The sequence below is a fragment of the Trichophyton verrucosum genome (assembly GCF_000151505.1).
Source record: "Trichophyton verrucosum HKI 0517 chromosome Unknown contig00034_1.f1.exp, whole genome shotgun sequence".
Lineage (NCBI taxonomy): Eukaryota > Fungi > Ascomycota > Eurotiomycetes > Onygenales > Arthrodermataceae > Trichophyton > Trichophyton verrucosum.
In genome coordinates, this window is record NW_003315615.1 from 117,510 (window position 1) to 142,774 (window position 25,265).

The 25,265-nt window shown below is 48.5% G+C and overlaps 8 protein-coding genes across 8 annotated transcripts; 4 read left to right on the forward strand and 4 right to left on the reverse strand.

Moving 5' to 3' along the window:
• Positions 1-128: 128 nt before the first annotated feature.
• Positions 129-2,454, forward strand: TRV_00465 (uncharacterized protein; the record flags this gene model as incomplete). Its single annotated transcript, XM_003025358.1, has 6 exons — positions 129-962; positions 1,040-1,121; positions 1,171-1,536; positions 1,592-2,054; positions 2,115-2,202; positions 2,266-2,454. The coding sequence occupies 6 exons, from the start codon at positions 129-131 to the stop codon at positions 2,452-2,454; spliced, it is 2,022 nt and encodes a 673-aa protein (XP_003025404.1).
• A 2,748-nt stretch (positions 2,455-5,202) lies between these two features.
• Positions 5,203-6,476, reverse strand: TRV_00466 (isoamyl alcohol oxidase, putative; the record flags this gene model as incomplete). Its single annotated transcript, XM_003025359.1, has 3 exons — positions 5,203-5,625; positions 5,747-6,281; positions 6,352-6,476. 3 exons carry the CDS (start codon positions 6,474-6,476, stop codon positions 5,203-5,205), a joined length of 1,083 nt encoding a protein of 360 aa, XP_003025405.1.
• Positions 6,477-7,982: 1,506 nt separating this feature from the next.
• TRV_00467 (uncharacterized protein) lies at positions 7,983-10,815 on the reverse strand (the record flags this gene model as incomplete). Its single annotated transcript, XM_003025360.1, has 4 exons — positions 7,983-8,515; positions 8,559-9,258; positions 9,315-10,465; positions 10,602-10,815. The coding sequence occupies 4 exons, from the start codon at positions 10,813-10,815 to the stop codon at positions 7,983-7,985; spliced, it is 2,598 nt and encodes an 865-aa protein (XP_003025406.1).
• Positions 10,816-11,670: 855 nt separating this feature from the next.
• Positions 11,671-13,454, forward strand: TRV_00468 (uncharacterized protein; the record flags this gene model as incomplete). Its single annotated transcript, XM_003025361.1, has 2 exons — positions 11,671-12,721; positions 12,775-13,454. 2 exons carry the CDS (start codon positions 11,671-11,673, stop codon positions 13,452-13,454), a joined length of 1,731 nt encoding a protein of 576 aa, XP_003025407.1.
• A 1,851-nt stretch (positions 13,455-15,305) lies between these two features.
• On the forward strand, positions 15,306-17,585 carry TRV_00469 (uncharacterized protein; the record flags this gene model as incomplete). Its single annotated transcript, XM_003025362.1, has 1 exon — positions 15,306-17,585. The coding sequence occupies one exon, from the start codon at positions 15,306-15,308 to the stop codon at positions 17,583-17,585; it is 2,280 nt and encodes a 759-aa protein (XP_003025408.1).
• Positions 17,586-17,878: 293 nt separating this feature from the next.
• On the reverse strand, positions 17,879-20,161 carry TRV_00470 (uncharacterized protein; the record flags this gene model as incomplete). Its single annotated transcript, XM_003025363.1, has 4 exons — positions 17,879-18,742; positions 18,793-19,499; positions 19,561-19,959; positions 20,035-20,161. The coding sequence occupies 4 exons, from the start codon at positions 20,159-20,161 to the stop codon at positions 17,879-17,881; spliced, it is 2,097 nt and encodes a 698-aa protein (XP_003025409.1).
• A 1,417-nt stretch (positions 20,162-21,578) lies between these two features.
• On the forward strand, positions 21,579-23,219 carry TRV_00471 (transferase family protein; the record flags this gene model as incomplete). The annotated part of the gene is made up of 1 exon (XM_003025364.1): positions 21,579-23,219. One exon carries the CDS (start codon positions 21,579-21,581, stop codon positions 23,217-23,219), a length of 1,641 nt encoding a protein of 546 aa, XP_003025410.1.
• Positions 23,220-23,865: 646 nt separating this feature from the next.
• On the reverse strand, positions 23,866-24,946 carry TRV_00472 (uncharacterized protein; the record flags this gene model as incomplete). Its single annotated transcript, XM_003025365.1, has 3 exons — positions 23,866-24,192; positions 24,358-24,552; positions 24,620-24,946. The coding sequence occupies 3 exons, from the start codon at positions 24,944-24,946 to the stop codon at positions 23,866-23,868; spliced, it is 849 nt and encodes a 282-aa protein (XP_003025411.1).
• Positions 24,947-25,265: the final 319 nt, after the last annotated feature.

Consider the following 25,265-nt stretch of genomic DNA (forward strand, 5'->3'; position numbering starts at 1 on the left):
GGGCCTTGGGTGTGTGTGTGTAGACCCTGTTGTCACATCGCTCCCTGGATCTCGCCAGAAGGAGAGAGAAAAATTATACCACCCCGTTTTCCGTGGCCGGCAGCTCCGGTTTTAGGGGGAACTTCGCCATGTCGACCCCTTCTACTGCTACGGCAACCCATCCATCTCACCAGCGTTACGGATACTCTCGTCATCAAGTATACCACCAGCCTAACCCGCAGTCGTTCCCCACCGCGTCAGCGGCGAGCAATGCGCTTGCAAACTCGTTCAGCTACACGTCCAACCATCAGTCGACCACCAACGGGCTTTCGCTAGCATCCACGCCCAAAACGACCGCTCCAGTGCCTTCCATGGCCTCCTACAGCACGCCCACAGTCCTCCCGACTGCCCACAGCCGGCGGAAACAGCCGGACTGGGGAGAGTTTTATAAGAACGGCGTCCCCAAGGAGATAATTGTTATTGACGACGACGATGATGACGATAATACAAACAACGATCCTGTGCCCGTCTCTGCTTCGGCGGTGACCTCATCCACCAGAACTGCACCCCGTGTTGCCCCTTCTGCCTCTTCTTCCAACCTGCCGGCAAACAAGAAACGAAGGACCGACGCCAGTTCAGGCGTCGACGTCTACTACGAACGCCCTGCCTACTCTGCCTCCTCCCAAAAGTACGGCGAGGGCTCGTCTGCGGCGCCTTCAATGTCGACCGACCGCACCGCCTCTATTCATACCACCGCTCCCACCTCACTTGGCTCGCAGGCTAGCGGTTCTGCAGCCAACAACGCCTACCTTGATGATGTCGCTGTCGGCCAGAAGCGGAAGCGAGTCGTGACACGTAAGGCTGCACGTGATGAATTGAAACGAAGAGAACTCGAGACCGTCGGCGATGCATTCAGCAGCTATATTCCTCCTCCAAAGCCGCCCATCAAGGCCAAAGATGTCGTTGTCCCCGTCATCCGTGATGTATGATCCCCCTTCCCCATCCTAGCCTGCATCATCGCATACCACATCAAAAACCATTACTAATGCCTTTTGGATAGTACAACGCGAATAAAAACCAGAAGATCGACGATGAAGATGGACATTACATCGTCAACCCGGACACCAATCTCACCGACAAATGTACGTCTCCCCGTTGATGCCCCTAGCCATATTTTCGCAGAACTAACAGTTCATTCCCCCCGGCTAGACTCAATTATCCGCCTTCTGGGCCAAGGCACATTTGGCAAGGTTGTGGAGGCATATGATAGACAAAGAAAGACTCGCTGTGCAGTGAAGATCATCAGATCGGTCCAGAAATACCGCGATGCCTCTCGGATCGAACTTCGAGTCCTCTCAACTCTCGCATCCAACGACGAGACTAATAGAAACCGGTGTATCCATCTTCGGGACTGTTTCGATTTCAGAAACCATATCTGCATCGTCACCGACTTGCTGGGCCAGAGCGTGTTTGATTTCCTAAAAGCAAACTCCTTCGTCCCATTCCCGAGCAGCCAGATCCAAAACTTCGCTAGACAACTCTTCACCAGCGTTGCCTGTAAGTGAAATCACCGTACCTACCGCTTAGATACACCTTTACTGACTCACTCTAGTTCTACACGATGTCAACCTTATACACACCGATTTGAAACCTGAAAATATTCTTCTCGTCAGCAATGCTTACCAGACGTTTACATATAACCGAACCATCCCATCTTCCTCTCACACAACCTCGAGGACTGCTCGGCAACGACGTGTCCTGCTCGACAGCGAGATTCGTCTAATAGACTTCGGTTCTGCGACTTTCGACGATGAATACCATTCCTCCGTGGTTTCGACTCGGCATTATCGTGCCCCTGAGATTATTCTCAATCTTGGATGGAGCTTCCCCTGCGATATCTGGAGTATAGGCTGTATCTTGGTCGAGTTCTTCACCGGAGATGCCCTCTTCCAGACACACGACAACCTCGAGCACCTCGCCATGATGGAGAGCGTTTGTGGTGGTAAAATAGACCCAAAACTTGTCAGACAAGTTCTACAAGGCCGTAACGGACACGGTGCCAATTCTGCTGCTAAGTATGTCGACCGCCTCTCCTCTGCCTAGAAATATTTTTATACTAATTATAACTCTTCTAGATATTTCAACCGCACCAAACTTGACTATCCAAATGAAGATACCTCCAGAGCGTCAAGAAAATACGTAAAAGCAATGAAACAACTTCACGTAAGTTTGCAGCAAATTGCTCAGGTTCTCACTAGACGATCACGCTAACAAACAGCCTGATAGGAATTTATTCCTGCAACAACTTCCTTTAACAAACAATTCCTTGACCTGCTTCGCCGCATCTTCGTCTATGACCCCAAAGTTCGCATTACTGCCAAAGAGGCCCTCAAGCACCCATGGTTCAAGGATACTATCATCGATGATGGTACTGAGGCAGTCCGTATCCGCCAGGAGCAGCAGCGTGGGGCCTGAGATGGCCTCATAAATCTCACAACTGCTTACACCGTTCCGCCTACCTATCTCTCTCAAACATATCAATGTTCATTTTTTACTCTTTATTACTAAATTTTTTTTCCTTCCTCTTATTCCTCGGAGCATTTGCCCATATAATTCTCGTGCCGGCTGATACCATATATTCCTCCCTCTAAATGCCAGACACTTACTCTCTCCTTCTTTCTCTCACTTTTTGGAAGGCGACTGTGTCAGTGAACTGTTATATCAGTTCAACGTCAGTAGCCTCTCTCTTCCACCTACTTAACCTTTGTCTTCTTGTTTATTACTTTTTATGTCACCTTAGACGCTATTTTTTGACCTTTCCTTCCCCCCCCCCCCCCCCCTCTCCACCTCTGTTGTACTTTTTTTTGTTGTTACTGTTGATTTTGTGTCAATTTCCTTGATGATTCGGCGATGTTTGGTGCTCTTACATCTACGCCAAATACTCTTTGTCCTTTCATGATCCGGGAAATATGACCGCTCTCCCTTTGGCGTTTATATTAGCTAGGTATGATGGGTGGTATGGGGAACGGGAGAGAGATACGAGGGCTGCGGTGGAGGACTTCAGTTTCCTTGTTTGAGGTGGGATTAATGAAGACGACTTTACTTTCATATTTTAAATATCTCCTTTTTTTGATTAAAAAAGAGTATATCTAACTATATATGCCATGCCTTGTTACGGGCACGTTATGCAAATACTGCGGTTGCCGAGTCCCATGGTGTCCTTTTTTCATTATAGACTTTAACGTGTGAGCGTCTTTTACCACAATTTCCTAGACGCGGTATTAAGGTTGTCTGGTAGGTATAATGAGGTATATCTTCGTCGATAGTTACAAGTAAGTCTGATTATACTTTATGCAAGAACGGAAGACCTGATAATCATAATGCTACGAGTTGAGTTTATGATCCACAGCTTATAAGATGTGATGAGGATTATCAAAGAACTCAAAGAGTGATGTGCACATCGGTAGATTGAATTTGACGGCTGAAACGACTGAAAAAGAACCGAAGTTATATAACGATAAATCCTTCTGTCCACCAGGGAGCCAAGGAAACCCATTCACAGCTGCATTCAACTATACCCTATCTTTATCCCTCCAAGTCTTCTTGTCAAGGCCGCTCAGGAGAAATGCCTATTTATGAATTAGTTATCTGAAAGTGATCCGCAATTACCTCCGAAGAATTAACCAGGCTATAGCACATACCAGGAGACAGGGAAAACTCCAGGGGAAGCATTGTTGGTCAAGGCATTCCATGGGCCAAGGGCAAAGTCAATATCTCCAGGTCCGCAAGTTGGACAGGTATCAGCCACAGTGACGGTAACAGTCTTTCCATTGCTGGTGTTCTTAGCAGATATACGTCTACCGCAGTAAGGGCTGTTAGGGCCTTTCATGTAATTGGGGCCTAGAGCAACGATGTAATCTCCGTCTCCGTGCACTGCGCCACAGGAGCCTGCTGCCCCCATCTGATAGTATATGGTTCCCCTCCCGGTCCTTCCAGCAATGATTAGACATTGGTGATCGAAGACAGAAGTCGGAGCTAACTCACGAATCAAGGGTAGTGGTAGGAGTAACTTTAGTCTGGATGTGGGCAGGGAGACCGGAGACGATGCCACAGATCGCGAGGAGAGAGAGCACATAAAAGGAGTTGACAGCCATGTTGATGGAGCTGGTAAAGGCTTTGGTTTATCGAGTGAGGGAAGTAATGGTGATGATAATGGTGCGGGTGGTTCTCAACGCTTCAAAATCAGCATATGTCCTTGGAATCCATTGCCCCTTTTATATTTCAACCTATTCCATGTTATCGTAAAAGACCCCAGTGATTCCATCACGTTAGACCAATACTTGCTGTGATATCCCCCTGCCAAAAGGTGATTGCATCCGGCTGGCTTCATTGTTGAGGTAAATATTTCGGGATATCAGAGATGTTCCTCCGCGCCCATGACATGCATCATGAAGCCCACATGGCGAACAATTCACGCAATTACCAGGTCTTCAGCAACCGAGATGAGATGAAGCGCGACTGCCAAGCAAGAGAATTCATGACGGAGATGTAATGAGATATCATTTTCTAGCTCTGTATTTGGCATCGTACCCCACGGAGAGATCGAGTATTAGACGTGCATCCACGTTTTGTGACTTGAGATGGAATATCTAGGTCTGATCACCAATGAATAATTTGCATGGGCTGTTGGGAACTGGGTTCATACGATAATCCCTTTGTCTATTTGCTGCAGGGCAAAGAACATATTCAAGAACCAATTTCTTGACCTTGCTTCCGAGTTGTACTCGATCGTCACTCGCGCGACTGTGCCTTGCCACACAATTGTCTGGAGAAATATAGCGGACAGATTTTTGTAGATGGGAGATACTAGGAGGAGGCACCGTTAAGGGATATATAGTCTAATGGCCATGGTGGAGAGTGTGTGACAATTGGTATGTAGTTGTATGTATATCTGGTGTCTGTATACCCATCGATTTATCACAGGACTGTATGGTAAGGAATGGGTACTTATCCAACAACTGAGGATGGTATTGGGTTGGATCATATAACCGCCCACCGGCTGCAAGATATCACACATGTTGAAGAGCAATGTACATATTAGCAGCCAGAAGAAGCCTTGTACTGTTGTCCTTATCCGATAAAATTTCTTTCTGGCCTAGAACTGTAGGTTATTGCAATAACCGACATACTTCGGACCCTGGTCCCAGTCGGCGAAGTCGGGGTTTAGGCCGATGGGGATATACCCTGTGGATTCCAAAACACGTTACTAGGGTCAAGTCGCGCTTTGATTTTCCGTAGTCGAGGTAGGTTATCTCCCCAATATAGCTTCTGTGCTGTATTGCCGTCCAGTTGGGTGTCGATAGAATTGGCATACATGCCCCAATCTCCGTCTGCCATGGACTGTGTAACACTATCCGTGATTTGCTTGAGGAATACGAAACTCTCACGGGGTAATTTTCCATTCTCTCCAAAAGCATTGAGCTGCCAGAGAAGGACCTTGTCACGCTGGGCATAAGATGTAGCGGCTAAGTCAGTCTGAGAAACCGCTGACTTTGGGCCACCGTGCAACTCAAAAAGTACATCCCATGAATGACGTGCATTAGTGTCATTAATGTTGGTAAAGAGGGTCGATACTAACGCATTAATCTGCTCGTCAGTCAGTGGGGGAGTTGTGAGGCTGCTCGTATACGTTGTTGTATGCTAAGATTGTGTTAGTACTACAATGCCCTATTGCTGAAAGTATAATCCTTTGTATCGACGGACATACCACATTGTATGGTTGCGGCCGGACCAATGGTTCACCTTCTGCAAAATACTCTAGTCCTTCCAGCCAATCGACAGATTTAATATCAGACAATTGTGTTTTGAGATTTGTCAAGAGGGGTTGCAGTGCTTGAACGAGTCCATGCTCATCGCCGAAGTACAACCCGCGAATGGCCTGGCTAGATGCGGTCACATCAAAGGCAAGGTTAAGCTCCTCCCGAGCCGTCAATGAAAGACTCTGCACTGCCTTCAGGGATTCAGCCACGCCTGATTCGCTCCAGGGCATGTCGATGGCGAAAACAGTGACATTCTCTGGCGGCATGAATGTGTCAAACTCGAATTCAGTGACGATGCCAAAGGATGACCCAGCACCTCGTATTGCCCAGAAGAGATCTGTATTGTCTGTCGCAGAGCAATATGCTATGGAACCGTCAGATAGAATCACCTTGGCGCTCTTTAACCAGTCTAGAGTAAGGCCGTGAGTGCGTGAAGCCCTGCCGTATCCGCCGTGCAAGACATGTCCGGAGATACCAACTCTGCTACGGTTAGCTACAGCCTTCAAATTAATCCCACTTCATTTCTTTCATCCAAGAGGAATAGTTAACATACCCAGGGCAGGTTCCGTGGGGAATTGCTCTCCGGCCTTGGTTGAACAATTCCACAGAGACGTGTCCCAGCCGTGCTCCAGGCTGGATGATAGCAGTGTGGTTATCAGAAAGGATTACCTGGTCCATCTGCTCGAAGTCAATAACAAGATGGCCATTTTCGCCCCCAAAACCATAGGACCCGGAGCTGTGACCGCCTCCTTTAGCGCTGATGCGCAATTGATGATTTATACCACATAGCACGGCAGCCTGAGCCTGCTCGATACTACCCGGAATTGCAACAGCCGCCGGTGTATATCTCACGCGAATGTTCCAGGGCGATGTCCTTTGATTCCAATCCTTTGAACCTTCCACTACGTGCGAAACGCCGGCATCCGATAGGCATAATGATAGGGAGCGCGTGTCTCTCCTAGCGAGGAATATGATGACGGTAGCCGCGAGGACAACCCACAAAACAAATCCAATGGGCCGCCATAGACTGGTGCAACGTGTAGTATTGTTCCTGCGAGGCCGTGAGTGGACAGCCAGCAGCGGTGTCCTCTGATTGCTCTTGAGTGGCATATCAGAGAGCATAAGAATCAGAGGATGAGCGTGTGCTAGAATGAGAAACAGAGAAGTTCTGCTTGATGCAAGATTGTTGATCTCAATCTAGACTGGGCTAACTCTCTGCTTGGAGTACTTGCATCTAATACTCTCTGTTAGGTGGTTCGAGATATATATCTCCAGGCATTATGACCCTTTCTGTACGGGGTAAAAATTTTCGTCATTTGTTCGACTCAAAAATGAACAGATCAGCAAGAGGTTAGGGGCCTGGCGATCAGCGAGCTCCAGCCAACCAGTCTGCAGCCCGGGGCTGATTGCGATTGCATCCGCCAGCCACGCTGAGGTGTCACAGCCTATCGGGTATCTTCTCCTTGTAGATGATTGCCTAGGCTCGCCTTGCACATACTCCATACAGGCTTAAAGGTTAGTGAGGTTGGCGCGGAGAAAGTGTTACTATAAGCCCTAAGAGTCTGCACGATATAAATGTAGAGAAACGAATGTCAATACTTAAATAACTAACGGTTATAATTGATCGACGGGGAGAAACGCGAGGAGTTGCTACTTTAAGATAGCCAATCAGAGCGATCCATCCATCCGGCGGGCCGACATATAGCGGAATGGATAATATATTAGCCGTAAGTATCACGTGAATGCAAGTTGATGAATAATAGATACACTTGAACCTTAATGTTAAATTAACGTTATTCAAATGCAGGAGAGGACTATAAATTGAGAGAGACAGATGAGATGATTGAAGAGATGGGTATTTTATTTTGGCATTAGCTTGTACATGGGCATCTTGTCTCTCACCAACGATGATTATTTCCTTACCTCGCCCTCTTACTTCGTAGATTACCGAAATAAGTATTCCCTGATACAGCGTTGGCCCTGTAGTCGCTGGCTAGCATGGGAAGTTCGAGAACAAAGGCCCGATGAAATGTCAATGTTTTCAATATAGCCATGTTATATTAATACAGTAGAGATTGGTTACTCTATCCAAGTTTCCGGAACTCCCGTGCCTGTGGTAAAAATGGAAGAAACTCAAACTTGGACGGCTAACTTGAAGAGAAGTCGAGGGGGCTCATGAGCGAACTAAACAACCTGCTCACTCTTGATCGTGTTAGATCCGTTTGGAATAGCCTTGGCTGGCATGGCACTACCAGCTTTTGTATTCCACATGTCAGCAACGGTTTCAACCGCCCTCTCGACCACCACCCTAACACGGTCTCTTAACACCGGGTAGGAACATTCAACCTCGAGTGTCTCAAGCCAGACGCGAGCGATGTGGTTATCAACCTTGATTTCAACCCCCGGCACAGGTATGCCGAGAGACTGTAGACGGGCGAGCTCTAGCTCTTCCATTTCTCGGAGTTCCTCTTCGTCTTCAGGTTCATCGATGTCAGGAGTGTCGACCTTGCCTGCGTCCTCGGCTGTAGATGGAGATCTTTCCTTCCGACCTCCATGGTATTTCAATTTCGGGCGCTCGATGGGAGCAATTTCCGACCCAAACTGGGCCTCAAGGATCATACATAGACGCATAAAACGCTCGTCAGGAGTGAGCTGAGAATGAGGATTGCTTGGGAGTGGCGGCGCATGGTTATGGCACTGTTTATTTTTACTCGAACCTATTATCGTCAAATCAATGAATTTCTGCTGTTTTAGACGAACCAACCGGCATCGCAAAGGGGAATACTTGATACTCACGTTTAACAGCTGCGGGGCTACTTTCAACTGTGAGCAATACCGCCATAACAGCATCGGCAACACCGTCATTCATCATATTACCTTCCCATTCTACCTCAACTTCGCGCCGTTGTGGATTATATTTCACGAAGACACAACCCATTATTAGGTATGTGGTTAGTTCGCTAAAGGGTATCTCCTCGTCCGCTTCTTCACCTTTTTTGATTACCGAGTCATCCTGCGTTTCGCTTGAATCGCCATTAGAGCCCTTCACGGCTTCACTCGAAGGCGAGTTGATCTCTTCGATCAGACCGAAGGTACTCTCTAACGCCCAGCGTATAAGATCAATGCTTGCGGTGCTGAGGGTAATATACTGTTTGCAAGTAACCATTGTTGCAGTGAGTCCGGCATATTCTCTAAGGTCGTCAGAGGCCATCATCGATAATTTGAAGCCATTCTGGACGAGAACGCCGTCCATTAATCGAGAATCATCTTGGCCTATGGGTGGTGAAGTCTCTGCAAGCCGACCGACGACTCTGGCAACCTTGTCAACCATGAATGGGATGCGGACTTCATCACAGTTTGCAGGAGTGTAGACTTTGACCTTTACTTCTTTGTCTACATTCAAACTCAAAAGTTTAGATTTCAGCCTCATCATTTGGTGTTTCTCTCCATGAACAAGGATCTGTAGTGGTTATACATTAGCTTCAGGAACTAAATTCAAGATGCGTGTTAACTTACGACGACGGGAGCAGCGACTGATTCGATAAATTCCCTATTTTCCACACCGTCAACGTGGGCTGCAAAACTAATCTCGTCGACGGTACATCTTCGCTGAATCATGATTTTCTGATCATCACTAGGGCCTGCAGCATTCTTGGCGCTCATAACAGCTGGTATCTGTTCGGGCTCATTGATTATCTGTTTTCCCATGGTACCCTCAACGCTGTAACCTGTCATGATGACACCATTGCGCTCATTTGGTGCCCACCTCTCTAGAAGCTCTCTACTGGTTCCAGTTTGGAGCATACCAGGAGAAGCAAGCATTACGCACCCTCCAACATCTTCAAAACGGTCGAGGTTTCTTAGGCTTCGAACAAAACGGAAATCCCAGGGGCCAGCGGTGACGCTCTTGTCTCCTCTAGCTTCAGCCTCAGCCATGCGTTGGCGAAACAACCGCTTTATGTTCTCATTCATAGCTCCGATGTATGTTTGATACACAACCATACACCGACGAGCCATGTTTCCAATATAGTAAATGGGAACTTTCTGTAGTTCTGGGTGTCGGCTCCAGTACTCATCTAGGATCAAGAGTAGCTCTTGTGCTCGTCCAAGTGCAAAGACGGGCATGAGAACTCTTCCTCCCCGATTTATAATACTGGTAACTGATTTCATGAGGGCGGCTTCTCGCTCAAGGCGAGGGGGATTGGATGATATTCCGAAAGTAGACTCTGTGATCATGACATCTATTTTCACCCCCTTAGGGACTTCTGCTGAGATTAAGTGGCGGTCCTCTTCTCGAGAATAGTCGCCTGTGAATAGAATATTCAGTCCGGCAATGGATATGAGGAACATGGCGGCGCCAAGCACATGGCCAGCCGGGAACGGAGTAATTCTGATACTGTTGATGGTGTGGGTGGTGTTGAAGTCGATCGTTTCAATGATGGGGAGGGTTGAAAGATGATCATGTTCATTGTAGAGACTTGTCCGTTGATCGGAGGAGGAGGATGTATTGCTGACTCGGACATTATCCTGTATCAGCCATTTGTAGATCGCCTTGGTGGCATGGGTCATGAAGACTCTGCCTTTGAAATTTGTCTTGCTAAGGACATAGGGCAGCGACCCAGAGTGGTCCAAATGAAAACTGCCATCAGTTAGCTGCCTGATCTCGCCTAGGGTTGTGGAAATATTGTGCAAGGGGAATGAAATTAACAATGCAGTAGAGGACGAATACATTGGGATACGAGGGCAGACACCATATTGTCGAGGCTAATAAAAATTTGAATTGCATTGAATATCTCATAGTACATGTTTGAACATGGAGGAAAGGCAGTGAAAAGAAAGTTTGTATATCTGTTTGTATATCCATCTGCGCATGGCTGACAAGGGGGGTTGTTGCACTAATAACCCGGACATGGAGGGGAGGATGGACGTACTGGCTTATTAAAAGAATATCGACGGTACTGAGGTCGAAGTCATCGAAGAAAGGGAGTGCTGCAAATCCATCTTTCGCGGGGTGCATGCCAGCATCAAGCTGTCGATTTCATATATGCCATATTAGCCAGGCACAAGACCGCAAAAGATTCAAAACATAATGGAGAAACGAACCATAACCGTCTTCCCCTTGTACTGTATAATGTGACAAGAACGCCCGACCTCATTGCCGCCTCCTAGACAGTGGAATAGAAGCTCGTCAGAGGGATCTATTTGCTGCTCGTCCGCGCTCCCTGAAAACGAGCCCTTTCGTTTCGTAGCCATCCTTGCGGGCCGTATTTATCTCTGCATCAGCGTCTAGCTAGCCTATCCGTGACCAGGCAACCACCAAGCCGGACTTCAGGCCGGTCTATCTTTTCCCACACGCCCTTTTCAATGCAGCTGGCTTGATGTCGACTTGTCCGCCTGCTTCGTCCTTTTTTCTGCTTTGACATGGACCAGAATCGTCGTCTAGCTTATGTCATTGATGCTTATATAATTCATTATATAAGTTCTTAATAATATATGCTCACGTGACATCTCTTTTTGTCCTGCAAAGAAAAAACGCGAAAAATGACATCAAAAAGCGACGTCAGAGAATACAAGCAAAAGGACAGGCAGAAAGCACGACGACGAGATACGAAGGAAAAGCGAGTTGAGCGATAGTGAGCGTCCGGCTATTTACTACTTCGCTTCCGTTTGCGCTACAGATGGTTGGCTTGCCCTGCTTGAGATGAAAGCTGGCTCCGGGGGGAGACGCAAATCCTCGCCTGGCCTCCGTTTTGCGCTGCATTCACCCGGGCGCTTGATCTATTCACAAACAGCGAGCTCCTACTAAGTGACAGGAGGACAATAAGAACACGCAGAAGCCATCCGCCTGAGGCCTTCTGGCTTTTCTGTCACGATGGCGCAGACCCAGTCCCACCAGCTGCCTCCTCGCTCCTTTTCTCCCCCTGCCTCTAGTCCCTCTCCTGGTACCCAGCAGGCTTCGGTGCCGGGTAGCAACATTCCTCCTCCCCCCAAACGACAGCGCCTCTCGCCTCTTCCGCAGTCATCACAGCCCTACAACTCTCCTCACTTTGCGCCAGTGCAGTTGTCTACGAACGGGAGCGCTATGCATGTGAACGGTATGGCAAAACAGGCCCCCAATGCGCCCCCGCCACCCGGCTCGATGGGGCCCCCTTCACGGCCAGTGGAAAAGGCGACAGACACTGCTGAGCTTACAGACGTGCTTGCATCGTCTGGTATAGATGTGAAGGAGGAGGAGGCATTCTTGACTAGCGGGTATGCGAAACCAGCGGTTCCGGTCCAGCAAACGCATTCCCAGTCCATCTCACATCCGCCGCGCCAGCAAACAAGCTTCTCAAACTCGTTTAATTCCATACCACCTGTTGGGCCTATCACACCTTCAAACAGCTTTTCCGAACAGACACCCAAACAACCAGGCTTCCAACCAGCAGGTTACCCCTACCAGGCACCTGTTGCCCCTGCTCCGCCTATCAAATCACCGGAAGAGATATCGCAAGATGAACAACTACGACAAGATACAGCTGCTAGTAGGAGGGAGCAGTATCATCTCCAGTCTGCTTTTTTGCATACTGCTGTTATGGAGAAGAAGCTTGAGAAACGGGCCCAGGAACATGGGGTGAGGATGCCCATGAGTGGTGTGTTTAAGCCCCTTCCCGGGCGTCCTACCGGACCTGTTGAGGTCACTGGCCCAGATGGCTCTTCTGTTATTAGAAGAGACAAGACCATTTTGAACCCCGAATCAGCACTTGGTGACATTATCTCGCTGCTATCGTTGGCGTCGGAGGAGAGACTTCGATCTGTCATCGATCACTCTGTGACTCTCTCGAGAAATCGGCGAGTTAACTCTCACGGCGCTGTACCTCCTGAGTGGGCTGATTTAGCTATAATCCAGGAAACAGCAGCTGATGATAATACTCCCACAAGAAGTAAGTCTCACTTGGTCTCCGCGGCTCTTCGGTTGTTAATACTCATTTCGTAGAAGCAGAACAACCTTCCACAGCTGAAACGACGGTTGATAACTCCACCTCAACAGCTAAGAAGACTACTACATCGAGCACGTTGACATTGAAAAGCCGTCGTCTGATTGACAGGGATGAATCACATGAGGAGCGTCGAGCTGCCAAACGTGCAAAACGCAATGCAGATGCCATACTCGGCGCTGATGGCCGACTACCGACCCCTGGTGCATCCACGCCCAATGGCCTGGATCGTGCTCCTGATATTGATAAGAAAATATCCAAGAAAGATATTAAGAAGATCGATGTCAAGGCCACGGGTGCGGTGCAACATCAACATGCAATTGAAACCGCCCGTATGCAGACAACTAGTCTTTCTTCGCGATTCGGCAAGAAGGGAGGCTACAGTTGGCTTAAGTCTTCGCAGCCAGCAGTTAGTAGAAGCGGCTTCTCGACGCCCTCTCGACTCAGCACAGCAGCAGCAGCAGGATCAGCCGCAGGAGGGAACGGAAAGCCGGGCTCCAACGCAGCCAGCATAAAAGCTATTCGCAAGCAGTTCGGTGATTGGCGGGAAGACAAGGAGAATGGAGCTGGTATCCAAATCCGAGACCTTCTCTTTACGCTAGAAGTGGATGGTAGAGGTCTAAAGCATCTACAGAAGGCTTATTCCAAGGACGCTAAGGAGGATTTTGCAGCCTCCTAATCTGTTTACTTTTTCTCTTTTCACACAAGACATACCCTTTGATACAGCAAGTTTTATTTGGCCGGGCCAGTCAAGCTACCAGGTCTCCTGTTGAGAAGACATGTCCTTGTGGGAGACCCTTCCTTAATGCTCGGCATCATACTACTTTACACAGTCCGTTGATGTTTATTTTTCTTTCCCTTCACGCAGCACTCGAGCTTACTCGGCTCTTACGACCTTTAATCTTACCTTTTTGCTTTACCTCTTCCTTTCTACTTTGTTATACTCCGTACCACCGGCTTGCTCGAGCTGTCTCTCTTACACACCTCCTTTTTCAACACGTGTTCTACATGTGGTAGTTGTTTCTTCTCTGTTTTATTCCTACTATGGGAAAGGTTCGTCGTTCAGAGGCGCAAATGCATTTTGATTATTATGCTGTTATAGCTGACACTAGGAGGCATCTAACTTGCATAAATGAAAATCTTGTTCAGACTGATAGCTGACAACATTCCAAAGGTAATCCAAGACAATGCGTAGTGTTCGTTATATTTTATCTTCCTTTAATTATCTCGTTGACCATGACTGTAGCGAGTCTTGCATCTGGCTCTATCTCTTCTCTGACCTGAGTGTGTGTACAGGGTCTCATCTCCTTTCTGAGAGGTACTTCAGGCCCATTCATGCCCTCTTGAACAAGCCATATTAAATTGCTGAGCCATAAAGCCGAGCCTGCTGGTTGACAGCAGAGAGAGCAGGCATTACCTCTTGACACTTCGCAAGCCTTGCAGGTCAAAACTGTCTCGCTTTTTTAAGCCTGCTGGATGCTCTAGCATTGACAAAAAAAGACCTTATACCCAAGCACTCGCTTCAGAGCTCTCACGTCCTTCAGTAAATGCCCGTTTGTTCCCTTATTGCCGTAGTTATGCCTATTCACATAAATTTCTGATTCTCCATGAGGGTTCGGAGATTTGTATGAGCGTAAATGGTTCAACAACAATATCTATCTCCATTGGGTGTCGGTCAAAGAGGTAAAGGACACAGATTCGACAACGAGACTCTGGGAATTATCCAAGTTGGGCCTTGGAGCAGGTGCTACTTAACTAGAGTTCTGCCAAGCCGGGGCCTCTTTCGGTGATTGGTGGTGGGGGATTACGTGATTTGAATCCAAACTTTAAGGTTGATCACACGGCTTTGATTGGATGAAGTTGGCGCCACATCAGCCGCCCGAAAAAACAGTGGGTATGTCGCGGCGGAGGAGTCTGCTTAAAGTATGCTTATTTTATCAAACTTGTCTGGTAGGGTGTTTAGCCTCACGTCTAGCGTGGCTGGCTCGAGTTATGCGGTTTGGCTTGAGCAACCGAATGATTGGTGGAACCTGTTTATCAGCTTTTGAGAAAATAGTTGAGGTGGTTTTAATACCCTTAAAGCCATGCCATCATAGTCGTGGGGTTCGATTTGCCTGTGAGCAGCCTGGCCACTCTGTATGCTAATCTCTGGATACCCTAACTAGTTAACTAATAATGGAGTTCCTTACGCCGCTGCTCGTTCGGCCGATCTCGAGGGCCACCTATGCCAAGAACTAAATATACACGTGACTTCACTAAAAACCAAGTTGACTGACTAACCTTAATTCGGTTTTTGGGCAGAGCCTCAACCTCACCTCCAGGCAACAGCGTCCATAGGTACGTACCGAAGGTTGGATCCATCCATTCCAACCAGTGAATGCCTCGACGATGCATGCGTGGCCATATTAAACGGCTGGGCCAAAAAGGCGAGCCTAGCAGTGGCTCGTTTTCTTAAGACAGAATATAAAAGTGCTTGACTTTGGAGTGCTCGTGATATTTTCAGGGGATCACAGGTTTGTCGTGCGAGATCATGGCTTCTGATGACGCCCTAGATTATAAGGCTCTCTTTCTGCAGGCAGAGGAGAGACGACTCCAGGCAGAAGAGCGGGCAAGACAGGAAAAGGAACGACGGTTACGAGCGGAAGATGATCGAGAACTGGCAGATGAGCAACGAAGGCAGGCAGAAGAAGCACGACAACAGGCAGAAGAAGAGCGACAACAGGCTGAAGAAGAAAGACAGAACGCAGAAGAAGAGCGACAACGGGCGGAAGAGCGTAATCAGCTTACGTCGTTTGAAGAATTCATCCAAACATGTCATAACCTACTCTCTCTACCCATAAAGGTGCGGGATGCCGCGCGCTCAACCAGAGGGTCAATCCCAAAGCCAACCGGGAAGCTATGCCCTACCTACCTCCGCCCCTGGTCAAGCCCACATATCCTAGATGAATTATACCGCCGCGTTAATCACCATTTTCAGCCTACTGACAAGTTGTTTCCTTCTTTGGCTGAACTCGAAGCCGTTGCACGGAGATGCAGTCGTCCACTAGGAAGTGAGAAAGACCTAGAATTCTACGCGCACATTGCTGTGGAACAGCATGTCCAGGATGTGATAATGGAGCTGTGCAATAAACCGCAGGCTCGAGATCGGTTTGCTCTTGGGGAGGCAATTGTATTCGAAAACCATGCGAATGCTATTGACGAAGACGACGATATGTCAGATCAATCAAGAGCGCGGCGCCCTATACCAGACCAGTTTTGTGTTCATAGAGTTGATGATGGCAATTACACACTACTTACAACTGTTGAATACAAACCACCTCACAAGTTGTCGGTTGAAAACCTTGCCGCTGGCCTCCGACCAATGAATCTCTGGGAAGAGGTAGTCCAGCTGGATGCTATTCCAACTGAAGGAAATGCAAAGCTACTGTATAACGCAGAACAGATGACAGCATCTACTCTGGTCCAGGAATTCCATGTGATGATCAATGAAGGGCTCGAATTTTCATATATTACCAATGGATTGGCCTATGTTCTACTTCGGGTGTATGACAATGACCCAACCACGCTTTACTACTACTTCTGCAATCCTAATAAAGAGGTTGATTCGGATACGTTATCGAGGACAGCTATCGCTCGAGTACTCTGTCTCTGCCTGATGAGCTGCCGCTCACCAGTTCGGAACCAAGATTGGCGAAATAATGCCAGGCAGCAACTACATGTGTGGGAAACAAACCTCGATTACGAAAGAGGTCGTATACCAGATGATGAGCTAAATAAAACTCCTCCAAGCTCTGAACATGCGCCGTCCTCTCCATATGTGCCGTCCTCTCCGCTGAGCTCTCCGACTGCAGACTATTACCGCCCAGTAACTCGATCCCAGGCCGGCTGTGCACCTCAAAGCACAGCCGCACATCCTTCAGAGCCCACAGATTCCGACTCCGACTCCCCCCAGGCAGCTGCCGGAAGGAAGCGAAACTTAAGCCAACTAACAGCATCGCCGCCCGGTCAACAACGGTCGCGCCAGATGGAAAACAGGGGAAGTCAGAGTCAGGGAAGCTATCGGGAAGAGCCGCACGTTGAGCTCTTTTGCACGCAGAAATGCTTGCTCGGCCTTAAGCGTGGTGACAACCTGGATATCACCTGCCCAAATGTAGAGAGACATAGATCAGTAGCCGGAGGGGACAAACACTCTATCACCACGGAGCAATTGGTGGGTTTGATCAAGCAGCAGCTTGATACAACCCTTAACCGTGATTGCTCGCCCTTTGGTAGCTCTGGCTCGTACGGAGCGCCATTCAAAGTTACCTGCCGCCGGTATGGTTATACTGTCGTTGGAAAAGGTACAACCTCGTACCGCTGGAGTGAAGTATCAAGCGAAGCAACTATATACCGTATCCTCCGCGAATTACAGGGATCTGCAGTCCCTGTGTTTCTAGGACTAATCGACCTTAAAATGATATACTACTTACACGGCGTGGGGGCCATCCAACATATGCTGCTCATGGGTTGGGGAGGAGAGCACACAAGCGGACATAAGCCCACTAAGGAACTTCTCAGACAAATCAGACGGTCGGAAAAAGAGATCCGCGCCTTAGGAGTACATCATGGTGACTTTCGCAGGGAAAACATTTTATGGAATGAAGAGTTGAGGCGAGCACTTATCATTGACTTCCACCGCTGCAAACTCGTCCGACCTGATAGGAAGAAACGCTCGGTGGACGGAAATGGGCTGTTAGAAAGCAAGAGTAAAAAAAAGAAGGCCATCTCGTGCGGTACTCCAACTGCTGGGAATGTACCTAATGCTGTTTAATGTTGTATTGCTAGAGAGGTAGTGAGTACTTTAAGGAATACAGTGATAGATTAGCAGGACCTAGGAAGCAGCATCGAAGTATTATTTTATATTGGCTAAAGGATTGACCAAGGGTTACAATATCCTGCTATCGTCTATACTTTGAGAGAAAAAGATTTGAAAGGGAAGAGATTATTTACACCCTCAAATAGCTTTCTTTTTTATATACAGCTGTTCGATGTTATAAGAAATCTGCGATACTTCGACTTCTAGATACTCCCTGGATTTCCTCGTGCAGCGGAGGACTCCACTATCTAGGTAGATCCCTCGATACATCGACCCTTGTCACCCCACCAGGAGTTTGCAACAGCTCCCCACCAGCGCTTGACGTCAAGCAGGGCGTCCTTGGTTAAGAACATCCTGCAGTGAGCAGGCTCATAGACAAACTGCCGAGGCACTCGCTTCCTGTCATCAGTGAAGACAGCGTTGCGGTAATTGACACGGCCGCCGGCTCCATTGTTGAGCAGACGGGACAGCACATACTTGCCCTTGTTGTACATCTGGCCGAGCTGGGTCTTCTCCAACTCGCGCTGCTCGCGTGGGGTGGAATACTTCTTGATAACCAACTCAGCAATGCTCCAGAGCTCACGGAAGGTAAGCACCTGGGTTCCCTTTACACCACCAACAGCCTGCATACGACCTGTGCGAGGCTGTCCACCGACTGCAATAGACTTGATACCATTGCGGTTCATTAGGTCAGAGAAGATAGCACAGGTAGAGGCACAGATACCATCGGTAACGAGGACGATATTCTCCTTTCTGAATGCCTGGGGGGCAACATGGCTGCGGTTACCGTAGCCTGAGACAACCAGACCGCCAGCCTTAAGGGACATGGGGATATTATGGAAGTCCCAGATGGCAAGGCGGCTGAAGTTCCCGGCCTCAACGGTCTCGGGGCCAAAGTAGGAGTCCCAGGATCGGTATTTTCTGCCATTGGGGTCAACATAGGAGTTGGTATCAAAGATATCGTCCCTCATCTCCTCTGCAGCTGGGGCCTTGGGATCGCGGGGGTGCTTAAGGAGGTAGTTAACCTTAGTTCCAATGATGTCGAACTGCTCAATGGCACGGAGGTTGAAAGGAGTTTCAATTCTTCCTGTTGGGAGAAGCTGTGTTTTAAGCTGTTAGCTTAAGGGTATCTCGAGGGATATCTTGCCGCCGATTGACTTACCTGCTTGAAGGTATCGTAGCCTAGGAAAATGGTACCACCCCTGTTGCCGCTGACATCAACAATCAGCTTCTCCTTACCGGCCTTTCTGCAGTCTTCCAAGAACTTGGTGACAGTGTAGCTGAAGTCCCACAAGGGATCGTTATTTTCAGAAGCACCAACGAAGGATCGGAGGTTAAGTACAGCAACCTTAGAATCCTTGCCTTCGAGGAAGTAGCCGGCAGCGGCACCATCCATAGATTCACGGAGTGGGGTTACTGGAGGAACGGTACGCTGAGCCAAGGGGAATGGCGGGTAAGATATCGGGTTGGCAGTAAGGAAGCGGTGGTCTCGGAAAGCAGTGTGCTCGTAATCCGTTAGAGAAGCAGCAGTAGCCTGTTGCTTGCCGCTACAGAACTTTTCGTAAAAAGTATTGCCATCCTTGACACCAGAGAAGTCTGCAGTAGAAGTGGCGGTATGTCCAAACTCCTTGGTAGTTCCGTTTTCGAAGGTAACACTCATCTTGGTACCGGTGTAGAGACCACGGCTTGTGAAGAACCCACCAGTACCACTAACCCTGGTAAGGGGAAGGTTAAAAAGCATGCCGTTATAGAGAGCATCAGGATCCTGGAAGAACCCGCTGAAGGAGAACTTCTTCATCCACTCGGTGGCATCTTGCCCGTCAATAGTCTTGAGAGCCGATGCGTTCATCGATCGACCTTGGAGGTCATCTTCATAGACATGTTAGCTGCAATTGAATAACACTGAGCAAGAGAGTAAGATTGAACATACTGAGAGAGTAGATCTTTGGCAAGTTCTTTCCGTCATCAGAAAGAGACACGAGCGAGCCGATATCAGAGCGGGTGAAGGCAAAAGTGGTAATAAGGTCCATTGCCAGGTTGAAGTGACCATCATGTACAGTTCTCACAAGTGCATCGAGCTCGAACTGGAATTCAAATTCGTTCTTGTATCCATTGCTGGCTGCCTTCTGGCGAATCTTTGCAATTCCTCCCTCAAGATCAGTGCCAGGCACGGCGTAGCCCTGTGGTGGGTTCTTCAGGAAGTCCTTGGTAGTCTGCCAGTCCCAGAAATACTTCAAGCCGTCAATCAACTGCAGTGAGTCGTTCGATTTGAACGGAACTGAAGTCAGACAGGCGTGAGCGAGCTCCGCCGAGACGGTGAAGTTAGTAGCTATGTAGACATATATATTAGCATGTATAGTTTCCCCCATATTTTTAGCTGAAAAGTTTTAATTGATTTGTATACCATTTGGGTTTCCTGCCTTCTGCTTCCGCTGCTCCTCAGCGACCTGGGCGCATGGCTCCGTGGCAGCAGTCACAAGGCCACTGGAAGAAAGCAAAAGGCCAACAACGGCCTTGTGGAATCGCACCATGATTCCCGAGTGAGGGTTTGGTTAAAAAGCGACCGTGATTTAAAAGAGTGAAAGGCCCACACACAAGATGTGCGTAGATTGGGGTGAGCAGGCAGAAAACAACGACTGCTGTGAAACCCTGCAAAACCTGGGGAATCTGGAGAAAATGGGGACCCCGCTGGCTCTTAAATACCCGGGAAACTGGTCTAGCCAGCTCATCGATCCCTCAGCATAGGCAAGGTGCTGGGGGACGAAGGGAAGTCAACAATCCCCCGAAAGAATAGAGGGCATCCTTTGCTGGTTATCATTACATGGGTGGGAGGGCCCCAAGGTAGTGGAGGATAGCGCAAGGGTAGGCGAGAGACCTTGATCACGAAATATCCCGCAGAGGAGAAATAAACGTATTTAAACATTATTTGCAGCGGAGTTCGAGGAATACGCCAGGGATAAGCCCTGGTTATCTTCCGCAAGGGGTATCTCCTCCGGATAGCCCATTCCCTCAGGCCGAGAGTGAGCTCGAGACTTGATCACTCCCATCATATTTGTTCCATGAAATTGGGTCGAGATCACCAGGTACCCGAGGGGATCGCTGACGGCTATCTATTTCCAGCCTAGCGGGTATCATAAGCATTGCACCAAATTATACGATTCCCCAGCGAGCGAACCATGGGGGTGGCGTGCGAAGATCTCAATTTCCCCTCAAGGGGCAAGCCGTTCCTCTGTCGCCAACACGACGGACACGGGCAGCTGGATAGGCCAGCAACTCTTCCTGCAGGGGATCCCTGGACGCGGCCAGGTTCCCAAAGTAAACTCTTCCATGCTCGACCGATAAAAAGACGGCCAGCGACCTTTCTGTCCAGCCAGCCGAAGCCTTCCAATAATAAATCATGAAGGTTGGGAAGTTGAAAATGCCGGCCGTCGTCGTATCGCCGGAGCCGGACTAGCCGCTTAGTCAGCCCTCACGATTGCCGAGGCATAAACTCAGTTAACTAGTCAAGCCAACAACCTTAACTATCCTGAACATCCTCCGTTATTCGTTATTCGTTATCACTTCCAGCTCCGTCCTCTCGCGCTGCAGGCCTGTTGAACCACTTAGTTCCTCCGCACATTCATGACAGCTGCAGTGACGCTGGTGTTTGCAGCCAATCATCCTGCTGCTCACACTCGATAAAGGGCGATTTAGGATGCCGGCGCCACGCACGAGAACAATTCTGGAAGGCCTTCTTCGGCTCGCGAGAAACCTTGAATGATGTCGCCTTCGTGTTCTGCATGGTTCACGTCGGCCTGGACGGCTGCCTGTTCCCTGCATCCTTTTGTGCGGTGAGGAGGAGGGCAAACTTCGCTTCGCGGGAGAATCAATATTCACACAAATATAACTAAACGCAAAAGCTAAACCTGAAGTGGCAGATACTTTTATATTATTCTTATGTCTTCTGTCATGGTCTCCATCCTGTACTCTGAGCGGATATTTCCCAGGACGAAGCAGGACTCCGAGGAAACGATAGCTCTCTCGCTTCTGGATGCGACTACGGTTCATTTTGCGCATACCTGCTCGACCTGGCTGTGTGAAGCCCCCGAGACTGCCGCAGGACCTGAATTTGACCTAGCAGACCATCTGCGCCAGTCGCTCCGGGTGGTCTTAGATGCCTACCCACAATGGTGTGGCCGTATTAATGCTATAACCACCCTCGACGGTGCAGCAGGGCCTCATACGCAGCGTTTTGGCCGAGTTTATGTACAGTATGGGACCCCTCAAGACCCCGGGGTAGAGTTCAGAGTTGCCGAAACTACGGCCACTCTTGATACTGTCTGTCCAGCCTTGAGAACAGTGGATCAGCCTGTCTGGAACCGTCAGGAGATACCACCAGAGAAGTTCGTTCCTTCAACGGCTCTGTCTAATGCACTGCAGCCTGATATTCTAGACGATGCTGGTCTCCTCCCGCCTTTGCTAGCTATTCAGCTAACGAACTTAGCATGTGGCGGCTTCATTTTGACTGTCAAGATCGTTCATCCACTGGCAGATATTCAGTCTCTGGTGTACTTCGTAAAGGACTGGGCTAGTGTCAGTAGGTCGGTCCTCTCGAACACGCCATGTCCAACCCTGAATCCCCTGTTTGAGCCTGGGTTGCTAGACTCTTTAGCTGCAGGTGATATTGACGCTGTCGAGCCCGACATGGCTATTATCCAAAGGGCCAAAAGTATGCCTCTCCATCGCTATGACTGGTGGGCATCTTCACCCAATTCCCCTTGGCCCGTAAAGGTACCAGAGGCTTTAGCCGGCAAGATGCTATCTCCGGCTGGTAAACCGATGCCGTGGTCGGAATGGAACATAACTGAGCCAGTCTCACACTATGTTGTTCACCTCAATCGGCATCAAGTAGAAGCCATACTGAAAGGAGCAACTTGTGGGCTTTCCCGGGATATGGGGCCAACTCGCATCAGCCAGCACGATGCTATCCTAGCTCACGTCTGGTCGTGCATCAATCGTGCTCGCAATCTAGAAGAAGACAGCCAGCCAGTGCATTGCGATCTTGTATACGGGGTCCGGCCCGCATTCAAACTTGATAAGTCTTTCTTGGGCTCCCCGATGCTTATGATCAATGTAGAGATGTCATCGGCGGACGTGACGGCCGGATCAAGGCCTTGCAATATACCCGCTCTCCAGTCGATCGCACAACGCATACGCCAGACGATTGGAGAAGTCAGCCAACCAGATCTTCTCGCTGCCCATCTTCATAGCGTGGCATATGAAGAGTCGCCGCAGCGGATCTGGCAAGCGTTCCTAGGCCGGCGCCATATTCTGGTAACGAGCTGGGCGCGGGCGGGTCTCTATGAGATAGATTTCGGGTTGGGGTCGTCCCCTATAATTCGGTATGCAGATAGCTTTATCCCGGACATGGATGGAACTATCGTGATAAAGGAGGCACCTCCGCTAAAGAAGGAGGATACCTCGGATGGAAGCTTACCGAGTTCATGGACTGCGAATGGTGTGGATATTTCTCTCCGTCTTCGATCTGAGGATATGGATCGGTTGCTTAGTGATTCTATGCTCTTCCCGCAGAATACGTCTAATGAGTGAGACCTATGAATTGGAAAATATTGAATACGTTCTGTTATCCTCCAGCATCATACTCACGTAACGGAGGTAGATTTGTATACTATATCAAGAGTGTGACCGCTTATCGTGTGGGCTATCTGTGACTTTCGATATCCAGATCACATATGAGTCCAAGTGGTACATCGGCAGAATTATTAGCCGACATGTATTCTGGAGGGCTTCTAATACCCCATATAAATACTCCGTAATGGGTGTTAATGATTATAACAAGAGTTAATGTCTCCTACCCTCGGAGAAGGGCCTCGGGAAACGCCTTTGGTGAAAGTTGGGCAAATGACCCGAGAAAGACCCGCTCCATATCGAGACTTGAACCTGCATTTTGATAAGAGTTCGGGGTATACACACACACTTGGTACATCGCCTGGTGGATGTCTGATACCTATCTAGTGGCCTGACTTTGTTCAATTTTAGTACTCTGCCTTTCTGATTCAAACTATACGTCAAGCTCTAATGCAGGGTTAATTTACAGTCTAAGTACGACATCGTTAGCTGATCCTCTGGGAGCGTCCAATGCCACGTGGACACCTATGTTATCAGGGTTAGGATCATATTCTGTGATAGATATTGTCGAACGAACCGGATTCACACAAAATGCCGAAGCACGTCTTTATGTACACACAAAGTAGATGGTGAAATAGCCTCCATCAAGACACAGGTTGGTGTCTTTAGCTGCGGTGGCGGCCGTGACAGACAGGGGGAGAGAAGAGGAGACAGGAGGAGAAATGTTGTATGACCCAATTGTGACGGCTTGGGAAGAAGGGAGATGGAAGCGAAGAAGGCCTGAACAGACATTGTAAGTAGGGAAAGAGGAGAGGAGGAGAGAAGAATTCTTCCTCTTGTTGTTTATGTTTCCTCCGAGTTCTCCTTCTCCCATGCTTCTCGGGCCGTTTCCTCTAGGGCTCGGTTCCTTATAGGACTCTGAACCCTTCAGGGTCTTCAATAGGAAAATGCGTTACTGAAAAATCGGCAAGATTTTCAACATCCTTTCCCAGTTCTTCATGTTTTACGAAACCTCGACTGCGGATACAACATCCACAGTATAATGTGCAATGGGCGTAGTATATTCGTTTATCTGGATATAGGCCCCGAGGTTTCATACAGCACTGACATGCTCTCGCACAGCAACCATCTCGTATCTTGCATGCCGAATGAAGATCTTGCCGTAAAAGGTATTTGGTAGGGTTATTGCGAAGGGTTTTACGTATTCGAGAGATAGAAATATCAGATATCCTCTTTGATGGGCCACTAGGCTCGTGCTTATAGACTTCATACCATTTATTTGAGAGAGCCCAGTCTATATAAGTCTGGCTCAATAACTTATCTTGCCAGTCTTTGGGGCCGGAACAATCCAGATCATTAACCTTCTCTAGTTTCCCTTGTATGGCGTATTCAATTATTGTTTCTCGAAGGAATAATTGTCGCTGCATCCATGTATGAGATTTCCTGGCCAAATTACTGATTTCTATGGCCCAGGTTGCTTCTCTCGCACGTTCATCACTGGGCTGGAAAGCTTCGATTATCTTCCAAGGTATAGTCGAAACCCAATCCCAAAACATCTGCATACGATCAAATAGCATTTCAAAATTCGGCCCAATGCCAAAGAACGCCTTGATGATAAGTATAATGCAGCATCCGGCAAGGAGTAGAGTACGGTCGCTAACAAACCGCAATAAATCTTCAATCATCATTTTGTGAGGTCAGGATGATATGTCCGGGTTATAACAGCGAAAGAGCATGCGGAGTCTTTCTTGGGGTATCGCAATGATAATATTCCTAAATATATTATACGAAGTGAAAAGAAGAGCGAAGGAGAGGAAACAGAGTAGGTCGTCCTTTTATAATAGCATTAGGTTCAGAATCTTACGTCAGGGTGTCGTCATTTTTCCTTTGCTTGTGGGTGACGCAAAGTTCCTCAGACACTTCACAACATACCATCTAGGCCACATCTGGAATAAAGCTTTCCCATGGTTCCGTCTTTCTGGGAAGCCGTAAACGTAAAATTATTGT